General features: G+C 42.4%; 1 protein-coding gene and 1 non-coding gene across 2 annotated transcripts; both read right to left on the bottom strand.

Moving 5' to 3' along the window:
* Positions 1 to 1,848: 1,848 nt before the first annotated feature.
* Positions 1,849 to 1,922, bottom strand: C8R40DRAFT_t299. The gene has a single exon. It is a non-coding gene; the product is annotated as a tRNA-Ile (tRNA).
* A 762-nt stretch (positions 1,923 to 2,684) lies between these two features.
* Positions 2,685 to 6,000, bottom strand: C8R40DRAFT_1222747 (uncharacterized protein; the record flags this gene model as incomplete). Its single annotated transcript, XM_046233286.1, has 12 exons — positions 2,685 to 2,711; positions 2,806 to 3,018; positions 3,077 to 3,217; positions 4,036 to 4,146; positions 4,205 to 4,318; positions 4,368 to 4,388; positions 4,535 to 4,585; positions 4,633 to 4,702; positions 5,235 to 5,628; positions 5,676 to 5,743; positions 5,801 to 5,904; positions 5,956 to 6,000. 12 exons carry the CDS (start codon positions 5,998 to 6,000, stop codon positions 2,685 to 2,687), a joined length of 1,359 nt encoding a protein of 452 aa, XP_046079388.1.
* Between the last annotated feature and the right edge of the window lie 13,135 nt (positions 6,001 to 19,135).

Below are 19,135 nucleotides of genomic sequence, written 5' to 3'. Positions count from 1 at the left end.
GACTTTGTGGGTTGGACTGATGCAAGTAACATTGGCCTTTCCTATGTCTATGCAGGAAATGGTTTCTGTTATCAGCTTCATCCCACTGAGGGTAGTCCAGTTGTAGACATCTTCTTCAGAGAACTCCTTTCTATCCTCTGTCTGTTTCATCACATTGCTTCCAAGCCCTCTCCTCCTCAACATGTCCTCATCTACTCTGATAGTCTGGATTCAGTTCAAGTGCTCAACTCACTTTCCACTAGAGAGTCCTCTCACAACTCCATTCTCCTGGCCATTGCTGCCATTGTTCTCAAGACTGGGATAGATATCAGAGTCCGCCATATTGCTGGTAAATCTAACATCAGAGCTGATTTGTTGTCCCGACTTTTGCTTGATGATTACAAGCTTCAATTCCCCTCAGAACGCGTCTGCTTATTTGAGCCTCCTAGAGAGCTCTTGCCGGCGCGATGGAGAGGGTGCTTTTAGAGGCATTGGGTGGGCAGAGCCGCCGGAATGGCCCCTCTGTTCACCCACCTATGGACTTGAACAAATTAGATGATCTTGTCCTCTTTCTCCAATCTCATGCAATTGAACAGTCAACTAAAAACAACTACTCTACTGGTGCTAGGGACTATGTCCGCTTCTGTACCTCTCATAACCTCCCTCTGGATCCTACTCCATCCACTCTATCCAGGTACATTGCCTTTACATCAAGGCACAAAGCTTCTGGTCCAAAATATCTTACTGGTGCAAGGCACTATCTGAAAGATGTCTATCCCCACTTTGATGAATCTCGTTCCCATCCTCTTGTACAAGCTACAATCCGTGGTTCCAAGAAGGTCAGGGCTGACCCTGTCAAAAGGAAGCCACCACTCCGCACTTCACACCTTCAACAGTTCCTTGAACTTAAAACCAAGTCTTATAACCATCTTCTGTTTGCAACCCTCATTAGCTGCTGCTTCTATGGATGTCATAGAGTTGGTGAACTCACATTTCCTAATCAGAAGTCACTCCGAGATTGGAGGAAGGTAATAAAGCGCTCCACCCTCAAGTTTGAGGCTGGGAGAGCTGGCTACCACTTACCATATCATAAGGGTGATCCATTCTATCAGGGAACTGATATCTTGTTCTGTTCTCAACAAGTTGCTGATCCAGTTACTCTACTGAAGGAATATGCTACTGCTAGGGATAAACTCCATGGTGCTAGACCTGCTTTGTTCATTCTTGAAGATGGTAATGTCCCTACCAGAGGCTGGTTTGACTCTATGTTCTTTGCTGTCCTTAGTAAAGAGTTTGGAGGCCACTCTGGGCGTGCTGGGGGCGCTACTTTCTATGCAGGACTCGGACTTCAAGAGATGATCATCATGGCTCTAGGTAGATGGTCATCATCAGCTTGGAAGATCTACATTAGAGATAATCCTGCAGTTAGAGCTGAACTTGAACTAGCTGCCATCAGGAGACACCAATCCTCATCCTCATAGTATTATTCCCTTTCACCTCGCGTCTCATTCACATTTCTCTTCACCACCATCCACCCCTCAACAACAATCCATAGCTTTCTTATAGCGCTTCATGATCCGCAATTTAGGGGCCCTTGGGCTCAAGTTTTGGCTAAACACACCTCCCCTGAGTGAAAACTAGCATAGGCTAGTTATCACTGTAGTGACTTACCTAGTGTATAAAGTACTTACAGACTTCATTTCTTAGTTTTACAACTCATAACTTAGCTATTTCTTTAGTGTTACTGTAGTTAGTTAGTTTTCATAGGTGCGCACAATTGTGGACACCTATTATCACGCCTCATGCGTTTCTAGTACATACAAGACCAAACAAACCTGTATTCTGTTAAAGTCATGACTGAAAACAAAGTGACCAGACTGGGGATTGAACCCAGGACCTTCTGGTTATATTCCAGATGCTCTAACCAACTGAGCTATCCGACCTTGATTCAAATAATGAGGACTTTACATATGGTAACAGTGGCCATCCAATCAACACTTCTTAAGGACTTACTATCTTCTTTTGCCTTGGTTGATGGAATTTTGCATAATACCATTTACACCTCATTAGGGTGTCAGGATTGAATCCTAACATATTCCTACTACAGTTGAAAGATACAAATCAATCCTCACTCTATATTGACTTCTGTCATATCTACAGTGTTTATTGGAGTACTGAGCAACTATAAGGCTTGTAGTCCAACCTACTAGTCTTGTATTAAGGCATTGACAATCTGTGCACTGAGCTGGGTGGCATACTGCTTGGGTTAGCTGAAGGGCGCTCCAGTGTGTTTCAACTTCAACAAGTGCAATCTCCTTCAACACAATTTGGTATAGATTTTAGCTCGTTTTGGAGCGTTGAGGAGGTCTGAGATCAATGGCAGAGGGTAGCGGTCCTTCTTGCATTTGAAGTTTCAAAGGGCCTACACACTTTCGAACAAGAATGATTTGCTTGCAGTCGAATATCTCAAGAAAGAATGCAACTTGCCGATCTGACGGGGGGATGATTTTGGTATAATTGATTGATTCATATCTTGTACATACTGAATACGGTTCTGATCATGATTCATGTTTTCATCAAGAACATTACAATGTGATCATCGCAGTTCATTTCTTTGCTTTGTATCGAACTTTACATTGAGTTGAACACAAAGATTTACAGCTCCTAATAAGCTACTAACTCTCTGATAATGAGGACCATCTTTATCATGAATGAGACACATGTGAAGGACCCTATAAAGATCATAGCATCAATTGCAACTTGTGGAATTCCGAGCTTTTTTGGCAATGAGTAATGGAAGCCTTTGCTCTAGCGTGTAACACTCACCTTTTTAGTGACTTTGAGTTGGACTGGCATCGGGGGATGGTATTGGATCAGAAGGAACAACGCAATACTCAAAGTCAGATTTCCAACAGCAACAGCAAGGGGTTGGCTCCAAAATGTTGCATAGATCTTCTGAAGCACTTTGATGAGGAAGAGCAGGTAAATCAGAGCACCCGCCTTGAACAAAATCCGGGAGAGTTGAAGGTCATCAACCATCTACTCAAATGGAGGTACATTAGTCCATGGCGCCAATGTATGATAGGTACATACTCACAACAACGTTTTGGAACCATTTTGGGCGTTCTGGGCTTTCCGAAGGACGTCCTGATCCCTCCGAAGGATGTCCTGGTCCCTCAGGAAGACGACCCGGTTCATCTGCCGGACGACCTGGTCCCTCCGAAGGACTGGCTGAGATCTGAAAAGATGGCGATGTGAGACTAAATTCGCAGATGGAACGCATGTCTAAGCCCACATTCTTCCCTCAAGTATCGAGGTTGTCCATTGTGTGTCCTGGGAGAGAGCTTGCTAAATTCTATGATGGAAAATTGTCAGACATGCAACATTGATCCAGAAAATGAAAATGCATGCACCTCCATTGGAGTATCAGTGGTTAACGATGAAGACGCCTTCGTTGGAATCTGATCTTCGTGTTGAAGGAGACTGCACTTGTTGAAGGAGACTGCACTTGTTGAAGTTGAAACACACTGGAGCGCCCTTCAGCTAACCCAAGCAGTATGCCACCCAGCTCAGTGCAGAGAATGTCAATGCCTTAATACAAGCTCAGTAGGTTGTGCTACAGAGTCTTGTAGTTGCTCAGTACTCCAATAAACACAGTAACAATGACCAGAGTCAATATAGTATGAGTATTGATTTGTATCTTTCAACTGTAGTAGGAATACAGGTTTGTTTGGTCTTGTATGTACTAGAAACGCATGAGGCGTGATGATAGGTGTCCACAATTGTGCGCACCTATGAAAACTAACTAACTACAGTAACACTAAAGAAATAGCTAAGTTATGAGTTGTAAAACTAAGTAATGATGTCTGTAAGTACTTTATACACTAAGTAAGTCACTACAGTGATAACTAGGAGTGGTGAGGCGCTGTGTAATGTATGTAGAAAGTGTTCTATCACTACAGTATGCTCAACACTTCGATGCTACTCATAATAGGTTCTGTAGTCTTTGCAAGGTAGATGAGCACTTCGTAAGATCCATACAACTCAGACACTCACCATCTGCCCACATGGAGCTTCAGGGCTCAACAACATGGGAGCAGTCTCTGCAGACTCGGGTATCTGACTATCAATGGCACATGTGGTGGGTTTCGGAGTGCTGGCTGGGTCCTATGAAGGCGAATATACATCATTATGAGGCGCAGATATCGATGTTTCAGAGACTCACCATCTTTCTGAGGATTTGAGTATCAGTGGTTGATGAGATGGACGCACTTGTCGTTAATCCAATTATCAGATCCTCGATATCAGTCGTGGTAGGCCTTGGAGTACTGCTTGAGCTCTACGGAAGGTTATGTCTTCAATCGGGACAATTCTAGCAGCCAACGCACTGTGTTCTGTAGTTGGAAGTCCTGTGAAATACAAGAACATGCCCAGTCAATGAATCGATCGACACAAAAGCATTCAACTCAAGAACATTCAGGATGCTCCGATCTGTGTCACTATATTCACTAGAGCGGCTACTATATTCTATCGCCTCATCCTCACTGTCAATAACCTTGTTGTCATCCCTCCAAGAGTGCATTGCCAGTGGAAAGTTGGATGCCCGCTAACGGAGAATCAGTTGCGTCGAATTATTGGGAGCATGGGGATTACCGGCGATAGAGCATATACTCCATGATGAGGTGGCTCTTCTTCTGCATCCATGATTATGTACCAACCTTCACTATCGCAAATGAGAGTTTTTGGTAAGATGTAGTTCATTCAGCCTCGTGTACAGCATACGGGCCATGACTTTAGATGACATAAGTGACAGAAAATGCAGTGCACTTGCTCGAAGGTATACAGAGGTCTCAGGTCTGATTCGATGTGACTTCCTGTACGTAGAACGCGAACGACGCGGCAGACTTGATCAGGTCAGGTGATAGAGTATGACACCTGACCATCAGCACTTACATATTTCAATGCGTGCTTCCTTCTAGTCTCCCTCAATTACTGCCTCTTCATGGCGATTCCACGAGTCAAACTACGTGGTTTCGACATAGCTATAAGTCGCGGGGAACTCGTACCATACAAGGCGATGATAGGACAAAAGAAGAACACGACACAGCTCATTTTGCTGCACTAACCGACTCTGTAGAACCTAATGTCGAGCCTGTGGCGGGTCGCGACCTGGAGCACTTTGCACTCCGGGTTCGGTACGTTGTCAACATACTATTCAGAACCTAGGCTTCCCCCCTGAAGTCAGCTTTAGTGACCTTGTTGTAATTTTGGGGTGTGTGAACTGCTCGTTCTCCAGATCTACAGGCCGCCACCAGAACCCCCGCTCTGTACCTTCGTGACTGCACCAAACCCATATTTGATAGCCCCCATCTCTGGTATTCCTGTGGACATATATCGTCCCTAACAGTCTGGGAGTTGCGGTCTCAGGGGAAGGAGCGTCGAGGTCATTTGGTGATTGACTAGAGTGCCAGGCAGTTTCCCCCTCACTATCATGCGATCTGAACTGATTCGTCTCCAATTTCGTCGGTCCATACGTGTCGTTTGTAACATTGCTCGTACGAAGATTCCCTTGCAAAAAGTACTTTGGAGGCCGTGCCTGAGGCTTAAAGCTGACGGGGGTAGATCCCCTATCAGCGTCCTTGGCAAAGCCTAATGGATATTGGCATAGAACCTCACGAAGGAGATGGTCCACCTACTGGGGGTTTCGGTCTTCTTGAGAGCTCCCTTTTGAGGAGGGGGAGTCTTCGCTCGTCCTCTTGTCCTCCTGTATTGGATTTCAGCGTTCCCAAGATCATTACAACCCCGTATCGTATTAACTCACGATTCCTCTGCGTCTGGGCTGTGATATATCTTTTGGATTATCCCATCACTATCCAGATAATAGCTGCAGTAGTCGTATGTTTGCCTTCTCCACCATCCAGTGGGCTATGAATTGTCAGCATTAATTCGCAGTCGATGTTGATCCAATCAACGAACAGTAGGATTTCCTGTTTCCGAGTCTGAGGTGCTGTCTGGTTCCATCAGGGAGCGGTTCTGACACCCATGAATTTTACTTGGACTTTTTTTTTCTCTCCACGTGAGTTCTTGCCATATGCAACACACAAAAGTTTCCTGACGTTTTTGATGCCCACGATAGGAAATAAGAGCCAAATTATCAGAAATTTCACAGGTCAGTAATATCGCTCCATCGCTTTATCAATGCCCTCAGGTCATATTGTTTCCTGCTCAAACTCTTCGTGTTCTTTCACTTTCGAGTTCAACCCGCTCGTGAAATGGCTCGCCGTCGCAGAGTCAATTCTGTCAATTCGGATTTGCAACCGTGTCGTTGCCAAGAGTGTCTCAAACAAGATCCAGAGGGATTACTGGTCCCCCAGTCCGCTCTTACTGAGCATCGGCATCGGGAACGTCTCAGAAAAGCTTTACTCAGTAGGGCCGACAGGTTGCAAACGGTGTCGACATCATCTGGTATAGTACCAGAGGCTTCAGGGTCTGACATCGCACCCGAATCATCATCCCCCCCTTCCGAAAACCATCTCCTCTGCGGAAGCAACCATCCAGATTCAAATTGACCTGGCATCCCAGGTTTAAATGATGAGGACACCGGCGGCTGGTTACAATGCGTAGTATCCGAAATCCGCATGCATTTGGGGACTCTATACGATTGCGAAACGTGCCTAACCTTCTTCAAAGATCCTTCTCCGAATATCTCTTTTGTAGTGTCAGATTCTGAAAACCTTCTACAGGTGAACTCTGGCGAATTCGCTCTGAAAACTACTGTTATCGCCAACAACCGCTTTTTGGATACAGAGGCAAGGTTCTGCAGCCTGCTCCAGTCAATTCAAATATTGCCGGAACAGCGCTTAGTTGGTGATGCAGACGTTGAGGAGGAGCTTCGCGACGCATTGGTGAAGCTCCATCGCATAAAGGAGAGACAGTGGGTATCACAGGCATACCCTGATGGACGTGATGGATCCACGATTAACAATAGTATGTGTACTATCCCATCGTCAGTCGCAGTGACTAAATCTACTTAGGTCGTCGCTTTTCCCAGAGGCAAATGACAGATGTAACTCCGACCCTTGTAGTCGCTCTGATCATGCATATAAAATTCCGGAGTACAGTCCGTCATATGCGGGTAAATCTTGCGCTGTTGCGTGGCATCATCGGAGGGTTTATGAGAAGAAGCGGGATTCAATCAAGAGTTCCATCCCAGATTCCAAAGGATATTCACACTATTGTCGACCAATATGATCTCAATCCTACTTTGCACGTCGCGATTGCATGCCCGAAATGTTACGCATTGTCGCCGTTCACCGACGAGGCCCTCAAAAATGCTGAGAACGCACATGAAGTGCATCTTCCTTTGCCTGTGTGTGAAGAGAGATTACACCCGGATTCGCCACCGTGTGGGACTACATTGTGGCACACTTGCCATAGTGGAAAGCATTTGTTCATGGCCCCGATTAGAAAGCAGGTCTTTCAGGATCTGAAGTTATGGATTGGGAGAATTCTAGCTGTTCCAGGCATTGAAGATGCTGTTGCAGAGCATCAGCAACGCCCATTCTCAACGAGGACTGACTCGGAAATAGACTTTGTGGATTCTGTTGTCTTTCGTGAATTCAGAGGCGTAGATGGGCAGCCGTTCATAACTTCTCAGAAAGAACCTGCTGAAAATCCAGATCTACGACTTGTTATGAGTCTTGGATTTGACGGGTTCAATCCATTTGGGCAGAGAGAGACTGACGCTCAGATCCAGTTCACAGCTTTGTACATGGTAATTCTGTCTCTACCGGAGCATCTTCGATATCGACAAGAGTATATGTTTTTGGTCACTGTCATGCCCGGAAAACCCAAACAACACCACGTCAATCATACCTTATGGGTTCTAGTCCAGCAACTGCTGGCTTTCTGGGAAGGTATGTACTACACACGTACAGCACGTCATCGTATTGGTCGAAAGGTTTTCGTAGCCCTGCTCCCCATTGTTTGTGACACGGAAGCTGCGATTCAAATTTCGGGCTTTGCTGCCCACAATCATACCTACTTCTGTAGACGATGTCTCCTACCAATCAGTGATATCCACAACCTTAATCCAGAAACTTGGATCATGCAGGACCCTGTGAAACATAGGGAGCTGGCCTTTGAATGGAAGGTTGCTTCACGGGCACGACGCGAAGCAATCTACAAGGCTCATGGAATTCGATTCACAGAGTTAATGGAACTGCCGTATTGGGATCCCATCCTCTTCACGGTCATTGATGACATGCATTTCGGATACCTTGGCCTGTTCAAAACCCACCTTCGTGAAATATGGGGTATTGATCATGAGAAGAACAGCAGGGATGGACTTCATCCAGATTTATCCGACAAAAAACGTATGAAGTTGTCCAACACAAGTTTACGCAATTTTTTGAATGAAATTCGAGGAAATGAGATATTGATAGGAGCTATTTTGCTGGAAGAGAAGAAAGGGGTTCTCTGGTATCTGTGTTTCTGGCTCAAGCTATGTACGGGACTTAGCAGCAAGCAACAAATGGTAGACCAGATTTTGCAATGGGTGAGTCTTAAATCTCATTGACTACTCACGCGCACTTAACTATGTACAGCGTTCGTCCGTTGAATTTGAACAAGTACCTGAAGTCCCTCCTCTTGACTATAATCAGGTCCCGGATGGTTGGGAAGGTGACAATTCGGTGAGTGTTTTCTTTTGCACCCTTTTTGCTGCTCTGAAGTTTTTCTCTCATATCAGTGTAGCGCCATAGCCGAAGTCTCAGAATCCGAAGCTTCCGATGTAGTATGTTTGTTTCGTTATCACAACTAACTCACATATTGACTGGTTGGAGAAGTCTTTGAACTCGGAGCCTTCATCAAGGGCTTCTTCGGTGGCTTCTTCGGTTGCTCCGTCCATCGCTCTATCTGCCACAAGTGCGGATGCGCTACCACCCGTATTGCAGTCTGCACCACCATTCATCTTCAGCAAAGACTCAGCATTTGAAAAACTCAAGTCCAAATTACTCAACCTCGACACTAGACCCCCATCACTTGACAAGAAAAAGATAATCCTTCGAGCATTGTGTCAAGATCTGAACATACTCTACAACCTAAATGACTCGAACAAAACCCTTGCTGCACGCCTCATGGTCTACGTAAATATATCTACTGAGCTGCATTGAATTACTTCTGAGTATCTTTGAACAGCGTCAAGAAAACGGAGCTAAGGATGATGAGGATTCTTTGCAGACGCGGTACAACCAATTCAAACGGATCTTCGAGGAGGATGAGCCCTCGAAGTCCATGATGATGTCTCAACTACTCAAACTGTTGAAGGAGATTGCACTTGTTGAAGTTGAAACACACTGGAGCGCCCTTCAGCTAACCCAAGCAGTATGCCACCCAGCTCAGTGCACAGATTGTCAATGTCTTAATACAAGACTAGTAGGTTGGACTACAAGCCTTATAGTTGCTCAGTACTCCAATAAACACTGTAGATATGACAGAAGTCAATATAGAGTGAGGATTGATTTGTATCTTTCAACTGTAGTAGGAATACAGGTTTGTTTGGTCTTGTATATACTAGAAACGCATGAGGCGTGATAATAGGTGTCCACAATTGTGCGCACCTATGAAAACTAACTAACTACAGTAACACTAAAGAAATAGCTAAGTTATGAGTTGAAAACTAAGAAATGATGTCTGTAAGTACTTTATACACTAAGTAAGTCACTACAGTGATAACTAGGAGTGATGAAGCGCTGTGTAATGTATGTAGAAAGTGTTCTATCACTACAGTATGCTCAACACAAACATCTTGAGAAGCTTTGCAGAGAGTATCGAATACCCCCGGTGACATGCCTAAATTTTGGCTAGACGTCTATGCTGTGAATTGTGACATTTTCACGTATAGATTTGTATCAAGAGGACTGTAATTGAGACCCAGATTGACAGTCAAAGTCAATACTGGATCAGTCTAATAAGTTGAAGGGACCATATACCCATACTACCACAAGTTGGTTAGTTTACCCATGCCTGATACTACCTTCGGATGACAGTCTACCTGTTTGTCAAGCAGGATTATACCAGACTCGGACTACATCCGAAGGATGACCATTCACGTATGACGTACCAAGGGTATTCTTATTGGACCTTACACTGGCAGGAGTTTGGAAGAACTTACTCAAGTGACCATGAACCGAGGATTGACTTGAAATGACTTTCTAGAACTCAGGAATTATCAAATACTCCTTCTAGAACGAGATCATGCATTAATCTAAAAGACTGCGGTTTAGTCTAATAGACCAATCGAGTTGCATGGTTGAGGAAAATGACTAGAAGAACGATCGAAGTACTGCGAGGCTCCGAAGGCATATCAAATGAATGTCAAAGAGTCCTGACGTAGAAAATATTGAAGAATGCAATTAAATGAATACTATGCGTAACTCCCTTGATAGAGTATAGGCACAATGGGTGTCTATTGAAAGAGAGAAGCAATTAGTTTAATCCAGATGAATCAGATTAATAGAATTAGAATCGAGAAGAGCTGATTTGCCTCCAGACAAGGTGACAAACGATCGAAGTAAGTGTTGAACAGCAATGACAGTTGAACACTATTCGAGTCATTCTCTAAAAACAATTAAATTAAATGAATAGTGAAGTACCTACCTATGTTTGGAGGTATACTAGAATCTTGGAACCAATATGGACCAAATAAGGACATGTAGATTCAAATTAAATGGTATCTGACGGAGTGTAGAAGTTTCCTTGCGGTTCCGAACGTTTATTGTATTAAATTAATTGTACTGTGCAACTCTATATCCTGTATGTATAAATAGCGATCCGATGTATCTGGAATACAAGTGATTTTGGGACGACGTTGCAGTGCTAATCCGTAAAAAGGAAAGACACACTCCCGCCAGACTGAAACCTCTTCGCTAGCAGCCATTCGGGCCCGGCACTTGTGAGTATAGGAACGTTGTGTTCTGCTCCTTGTGACTGCGAGAAGTATATCCAGTTGTTGGATATTCTTCAAACTTAGGATCAGTCGTTGGTCTTAAGGGCAAATCACGCTGTGTGGTTGTGCCAGCACATAGTTCTAGCCCTCCGTAGGGGTGTCAAGTCCATGCCGCGGGCCTCCATTCCGCCGCTCGGTACTCCGAAGATCTGCTCTTTATTGTAATCTCACTCTTATTGTTCTTTCTCGCTACACATACCCTTTCGTTCTAGTCTCTCATTATTGTCTTTTACTCTTTCATTCTAGTCTCTCCTTATTGTCTTTTACTCTACCCTGCAGGTACTACTGGTATAGCTCCTAGTAGTTAGTCTGGCGCTCCGCACCGCTGCACCGTTCCGTAGATATAAATACTGCCTGTACGCTACTGTAGTTCCTCAGTTTAATTATCGACTTAGATTCCCTCTTTAACTCTGTGCTCTCTAAATCTTCAGGCTCAACGCCTTGAAGTACGTTCTACTCTACCTTAGGACTTAGACGTCCTCTGGCTCGCTCCTCATCACCGGCGATACCGCCGCTCCGACTTGGCTGCTCCTCAGTTCCTCCCTTCTCTACTCTCGATCTCCGGGGACTAACGGCGTAACGGCGGTGTTGTTAATAACTTCACTACTGTCCCACTCGTCTTCCGCACTTAGACACCTTGTAGCTTTGGCACGGTTACACGGTGTACATGATCTTAACAAGGGGTCTGTGTGTTTCGGTTTTAATTTACTTTGATTCAAACCCCCAATTCTTGATATACCCAAATCAATACAAACCAAAGCACAAATCGTGCTGAATCTACCTTGATCAAAGGAATATATCGAATCCTTAGAACGATTCAAATTGATTGATCAAAGCTTCGTACTTAGCTCTCAAAGCTTTGCGGAACCTTTGCCAACGCTACCCCTTGCTATTAAATAAATTTGATAGCAGTGAACTCGCATATTGTGTATTAGATTGGTTGGTTGGAGTGCCCATTAGATTCCTTCCTTTCTCTTTCACACAAAAATGAGGCAAGCTCGTTATCTGGAGCCCACCGCGAGGGGTGGTTTTGAAGCTACAATTAGCTTGATAAATTAAATTGAACGTTTGTTTGGATTATATTCGATTATTTGGTAGAAGTGTGTTGATCTTTGTGATACCATTTCTGTGAATTGTCAACATTAGTTCATCAGGAAAACCGCGTACTTCGAAGAATTCGGAGAAAGCAGGAGTTTTGACACCGGAAGAATATCGTAAAGCAGGAGTTGTATTTGGGAGATCTACGTTTGGCACATCAGCTCGAACATCCCTATTAAATCCTACGAGCGAATCCAGTCGTCCGTCCTCTTCTCAAATACCGACAGAAGAATTGCGTGAAAGTTCTGTTTCTAGAGGAACAGGATCATCTATATCTCGAGGAAGACTTACATCTTTGCCGAGGAATTTGAAGAAATCTAATCTCGATCCGAAAAGAAAGAGAAAAGAAATTAATCCGATTGATATTGAAGAAGATATAATTGAATTGATTGCTCCAGAGTCAATTTCAACATCTTCTACGTCGATTGAATCAACTAGATTGATAGATACGTTACATCAGACTATCTCTCAAACAAGTAATACAATTGAAACAGTCAAAATGACTACCAATAATTATGGAATGCCTGCGTTGTCAGCTGAAGCTAAGGCTGAGATTGATAAAGCCAGTGCGAAACTTCCAAGAAAGTATAAGACAGCACCATTATTCGATATAACTGATCCAAGTCAAATGATACCATGGTTCGAAGCTACTGAAAGCATATTTGAACATGGAGGAATTACATCTGACGAGGCTAAAGTGAGATTAGCTTTAGAATGGACGTCTTATAAAACGAGACAAGCATTAAGAGTCTTTGATTCGGTGAAGAAACCGAATTGGGATCAATTTAAAAAGGATCTAAAGAATATGTTTCCGCAATCTGTAGGAGACGAAAGAGGATCTAGATTATTGCTTGAACAATTGGTCCATCAATTTAATCCAATTGATGCAGGTGAACAGGAGAAGATGAGAATCTTCAGACTCCTCTTCGATGCTGAAATGAAAAAGCTGATGGATGAACCGAAAATGATCACAAATAGTGATGCAGTAAGATTGTTCTTGGCACCTATGACTCCTGAAGTAAGGAGAGGCGTGCTAGAAACAGTTGTGAAAGATGTATCAGTTACTTCGATGTCAGATAGACGAAAGGAAGACCCTTTCAAGATTGACGAAGTAATGAATGCGGCCGAGAAGTATATGATTGGGAGTTCATTTGATAACTACTATCAAACACTTTCCATTGCTTCATCGAGCCCACCAATTAATAACCCTAATTCATTTAGTAGGGGACACATTAATTTACCGTTTGCTGCAGATGTTCCCAAGACAGATAGGAACTATCTTCAAGCATTGAAACCCAAAGTAGAAGACGAATTTAAGGATCTTCTGGGAATTAAATTAGAAAGTCTGATTCCAAGGGAATTGACGGAGGAACAACAGCAGATGGTTGCGTTGAATAAAGACCTCATGGAGGCAAACATGAAAGAAATTAGAGCTGTGAAGTCATTACAGTCGCACTTCAAAGAAGGAGCAGACATTATGACACAGTTAACAGCAGTAATGGCACAGATGGCCAAAGAAAATGCTAAAGGAATGATTAATTCGATACCACCGAGTGGTCCCTCGAATCAATCTAATAGATTTGAAAGAAATACGACACCGAGAAGTTCGAATGGAACCCAGTGGGCATGTTTCTTGTGCAAGTCGACAGATCATTTTATGAATGAATGTCCACACTTGCTGGAATTTACGAAAAGAGGTTGGATGATGCCTGAAGGAGGTGACTCGAAGCGTTACAAATTAAGAGACAACGCTAGAATGCCTCGAGACGATCCAAATGTACCTCGTTACAAGAAAATTGAACAAATGGCGAAAGACTTAGGATGGGATCGTGCTGAATCCTATTTTGCAAACATGGAAGATGACGAAGATGATAAAGTCATGGATCAGCAGATGAATCCTAACGTCAATCTAGCTGTTTGGATGACAAGAATAGAGGAACTATCAGATAGACTTGGGAATTTGGAAGCACACCGAGAAGATGATGTCCGTGTGTTCAACCAAGATAGTTCAAATGGAAAAAAATAAGTACTCCAATGAAGGAGCAGGATCGGTCCATGAGAACTTTAAGATCCAATGCTGTAGCCCCGGAGGAAAGTGAGAAAGCAAAACGAAATCAATTTAATGAAAATATGAAAAGATTAGTATTTGATGGGGTGCATATACCCAAGAAACCAGGTTTAATACCAGGGAAATTGGTTGAAACGGCCAATGGAAATCAGAAAACAGTGAGATTTGAGGCTCCAAAGTCTATAGATCGGCCTTTGAAGAAGCCTTCAGTCACGATTGAAGATGTTAATGAATCTGATGACGAGGATGCTATTAAATTAATTCCTTCGTCGAGACCCATGAATCAAATTAATAGCGAACATAGACCGTATGATCATGTTCAACCTAGGATGTATCGTCCTATTCAAATTAATACACCTACGAAGGTACCAAGAGACCAGACGAATCAAATTGATAGTCATGGATATACTCCAGCCTATAAAATTAGGAATGAAGTCTCGAGACCAGGTGTAGAAGAAGATATAGCAAAGAAGATATTCGATGCTAAAGTTGATTTGAGTACCGAAGAATTAGCAGCTTTATCACCTGCTATCAGAAAGATTATTATGCGCAAGATACGCAATAGGAGAGTCCGTCCAAGGACTAAAACGAATAACTACGTATCAACTTTATCCGAAGATGGAGAAACTGAAATTTTGGACGATCCATCTAGGGTACAGATGATTGATACATGCATTAGAATTGAGGATCTTTGGCAGGATCAGGCGGATATGTTTGAAGTCCTGACTGAAAGTCGTAATGACATTCCGGTGGGATCTATAGTGCAGAAAGACATTGTGGAAAGTTTTCTACGAGACCTTTCCATTGATGATGAACGAAGGAACATTGCCATAGTTGCCAATCAGAGCGTGGCATATGAAGACCATAGTGATCATCCAGTGGTAGTAGCGAATCAATCAAATGGATTACGTGCTGTTACTCCTGAAATCAATAATAAAGATGAAGAGATTGAAAGTGTATTGGACCAAGGTTCACAGATTGTTGTGATAGACCGATTGATAGCTATAGGTCTAGGAATTACTTGGGATCCAGAATTCACGATCAGAATGCAAGATGCAAGTGGAAAATTAAACCAAACTCTTGGTTTAGCAAGAAATATTCCATTTAAATTTGGTGAAGTTACGGTGTACTTACAACTACACGTACAGAATAAAGCACCATTTCAAGTGTTATTAGGGAGACCTCTTGACGTCTTGGTGGAAAGTGAAATTAAGACCTTTGGAAACGGAGATTCCGAGATAACAATCAGCGATCCGAACTCACACAAGAGGGTTACTGTAGGTACCTATCCTCGTGGCCAGAAAGGTCGAAACATTCAAATTAATACCTCACGATATAATGAACCAAAGAATGTTACACCTGATAATGAAAAATCGACAGGTGAAAATGATTTAAAGGGAAATTTTCATTCCTCGATGAGTTGAGTAGCGACCAAGGAGAGGATGAATACGCTATAAGCTTCCACTTTGATGAAAAGCAAAACATCGTATTAGATGGATACAAACGATGTGAACAAGAAACGTTCTCTAAGAAGGAACTTTCTGAAGCATATGTTCTTGCATCTAGGGAACATTTGAAGTCTCAAGATGATCAAGCTGAAGAAATAATCGATTGTTACCTTAATCAAAAGACGATTGGGGATAAACAAGTATTCTGTGTATGGAGAGACGGTGTTTTAAGCAAATTTGATGATCAATTGAATAATGACCAATTCAATTTAAATCCTATAAAGTCGTTCTTCCTTCAAAATGGAAGGATCAAGCCTAAACCCGTACGAAAGAAAGTTCAGAAGAGGCGATTTGTTGAACCTATACTACAAAATTTTAGTTTGGGGGAGAATTGCGATAAATCTGAATCCACAGAGACCGCACAGAATCAATGTAATAACGAAAGTACCTCTAAAACGAACAGAGATGATAATTGGAATAAACCTAAAAACTCTCAAAGAACTAGGAGGAGAATGGCTCGATATGAAGTACTCAAAAGAGGGACTGAATCGTTCCAAAGATCCCAACCGAGTTTTGAGAAAGTAAGATATGAGTCGAGGCAACGAAAGAAAGGAAAAGCCCAGGACTCGAAGGACAGGAAGGAGAATGTTCAGCCAGACTTAGTGAATGAACCTCCAACAAACAAACTTGAAGAACGTATTAAATTGAATCAGCAGGATAGATCTCCTATCAATTTAATAGATGAAACGAATAAACGAGTGGTTAATGAAGCCATAGGAGTCGAGAAACCAATCAACTTGAATACAGAAGAGGTGTTTACGAAGTACAAACCAGTTGACAAAAAGGTTAACCCTATAAAGGCAACGTTACCAGATGAATTTCGAATTGAAAGACACATTCATGGTGATCCGTTATTGGAACTACCTGAATTGTCGAAACATCCTAAACCGTTTGTTCCTACGGGAAGATATACGGAAGAAAGGAAAGAGATTATAGACAAGAATCATCCTGAAGGATTTTTGTGGGAACAAGAAAGAGATCTTATGCACGAAATGATGTGTAAACAGGAAGCAGGTTTTGCTTGGGAACCAAGTGAAGCTGGGACCTTTAAAAATGAATTCTTTCCACCTGTGAAAGTACCTGTAATTCCATATGAACCGTGGGTTGAAAGGAATATACCTATTCCGCCAGGTATCTTCGAGGATGTGTGCAAAATAATTAAAAGTAAAATTGACTCAGGAATATACGAACCATTGAATGCTAGTTATCGTTCGAAATGGTTCTGTGTCATTAAGAAAGATGGCAAGAGTCTACGATTAGTACATAGTTTGGAACCTTTGAATAAGGTTACCATCCAACGCTCAGGTGTAACTCCTGCAACTGCAGATCTAGCAAGATCCTTCAGTGGAAGATCTTGTGGAGGAACCTTAGATTTATATGTTGGATATGATGAACGAGAATTAGATCAATTGTCTAGAGACATGACGACGTTTCAAACGCCGTATGGACCACATAGGTTAGTAAAACTACCTATGGGGTGGACGAATTCTGTACCTATATTTCACGATGATGTGACATATATTCTACGAGATGAAATACCACACGTAACAATTCCTTACATTGATGATGTACCTGTAAAAGGACCATCAACTCGATATGAATTACCAGAAGGAGGTTACGAAACTATTCCAGAAAATCCTGGAATTAGACGATTTGTTTGGGAACATTTCCAAAACATGAATAGAGTAATACAACGAATGAAATATGCAGGTGGAACCTTCAGTGGAACCAAAGCATTTCTTTGTTGTGAGGAAACAATTGTCGTAGGACATAGATGTACCTATGAAGGCAGTATGCCCGAAGAACATATTGCTCAAGTAGTCCTAGAATGGCCTTCATGTCGTGATAAGACTGAGGTTCGAGCATTCTTAGGAACTGCAAGTCAATTGAGAATGTTCATTGCGAACTTTGCTAAGAAAGCAGCTCCTTTGACTAAGTTGACAAGTAACGTTCCATTTGAATGGAATGAAAAATGTGACAAAGCAATGGACGAATTAAAGGATGGAATCCGAGACTGTCCAGCTTTGAGACCAATTAATTTTGATTGGGATGTTTACTTAGCGGTGGATACCTCTTACAAAGCTGTGGGATGGTATATCTATCAAATTGATCCGACTGAAAAGAAGAAGTTCTTCAATTACTTTGGATCAATGACTTTGAATGAACGTGAAGCACGATTCTCGCAATCTAAGAGAGAATTGTATGGCTTAAAATTAGCATTGGAAGCTAGTTATTATCATGTCTATGGATGTAGACGTTTAACAGTTGAAACCGATGCAAGTTATATTAAAGGCATGTTAGACAATCCTAGTTGTGGTCCTAATGCAACTATAAACCGTTGGATTGAGCATGTACGAAACTATCACTTTACATTAATCCATGTAAAAGGTGCAACCCATGGTCCTGATGGATTATCACGAATCACACCTGGTGGATGGCAAACAAAACGTCCAGAAGTAAATCCAGAAGATTACGTTGATGAGGATGGTGGGGAACCAATTAATTTTATTATGGGAGATGGGGAAACGGAAGAGCCGTATCAATTTGATGACTTCAAAGATCAAATTGACCCTAGAAGTGGTTACTTATACGAAACAGCTCAAGAAGCTGATGATATTGAATTAGATGTACAAGAAGCTCTAGATGAAGAGCGCAGCTACGAGATTCGTAGGAACCACATGTTAGAATCCAAAGACGCAACATGTGAAGTCTTCAGTAGGAATTTGTTCCCTACTTTTGACGAAGAATTTGTACAAAATAATCCGTACCCAGAAGCACATAGATCTTCTGAGGGTAATAGATTAGACGAATTAATTCCTTTGATTGGAAGTACTTGTCGAACCCATCAGATGAATCCCTGGGTGAAATGTCAAAAGATGAACGGATTAAATTTATTAGATTGATTAAGAAGTTTCAAGTGGACGACCAAGGAAGGTTGTACCATAGAAATACTGATCAACCTGATCAACCACAATTAGTGGTGGAAAAAGAAAAGCGTATGCACATGTTGAATAGTGCACATGATTGTTTAGGACATAAAGGAGTCTTTGCAACAAATGATTTCTTGCAGAAACGATTCTGGTGGCCTGACATATATAAAGACGTGGAATGGTATGTGAAATCATGTAAGGAGTGTCAAAATAGACAGATGAAGCTGTTGAAAGCACCTCCTACTTTGATGCATACACCTTCATTGTTTCAGAAGGTACATGTCGATACAATGATAATGTCGATTCCATCTAATGGATGTAAATACATCATCCATGGAAGGGATTCACTGTCTTCGTGGTCTGAGGCCCGGGCAGTAAAACATGAAAATGCTAGAACTTTAGGAGAATGGTTCTTTGACGATATAATTTGTCGTTGGGGATGTCCTGAAGAAGTGGTGACCGATAATGCAGGTCAAATGAAAAACATGCTAGCTTGGTTAGAAGAGAAGTATGGAATTAAAGGAATAAGAATTTCCGCCTACAA

The sequence above is a fragment of the Lentinula edodes genome (genome assembly GCF_021015755.1).
Source record: "Lentinula edodes strain Le(Bin) 0899 ss11 chromosome Unknown C8R40scaffold_72, whole genome shotgun sequence".
In the NCBI taxonomy this organism is placed as follows: Eukaryota; Fungi; Basidiomycota; class Agaricomycetes; order Agaricales; family Omphalotaceae; genus Lentinula; species Lentinula edodes.
Note: the sequence above shows the minus strand (reverse complement) of the source record. Positions and strands in the feature narration are given on the sequence as shown.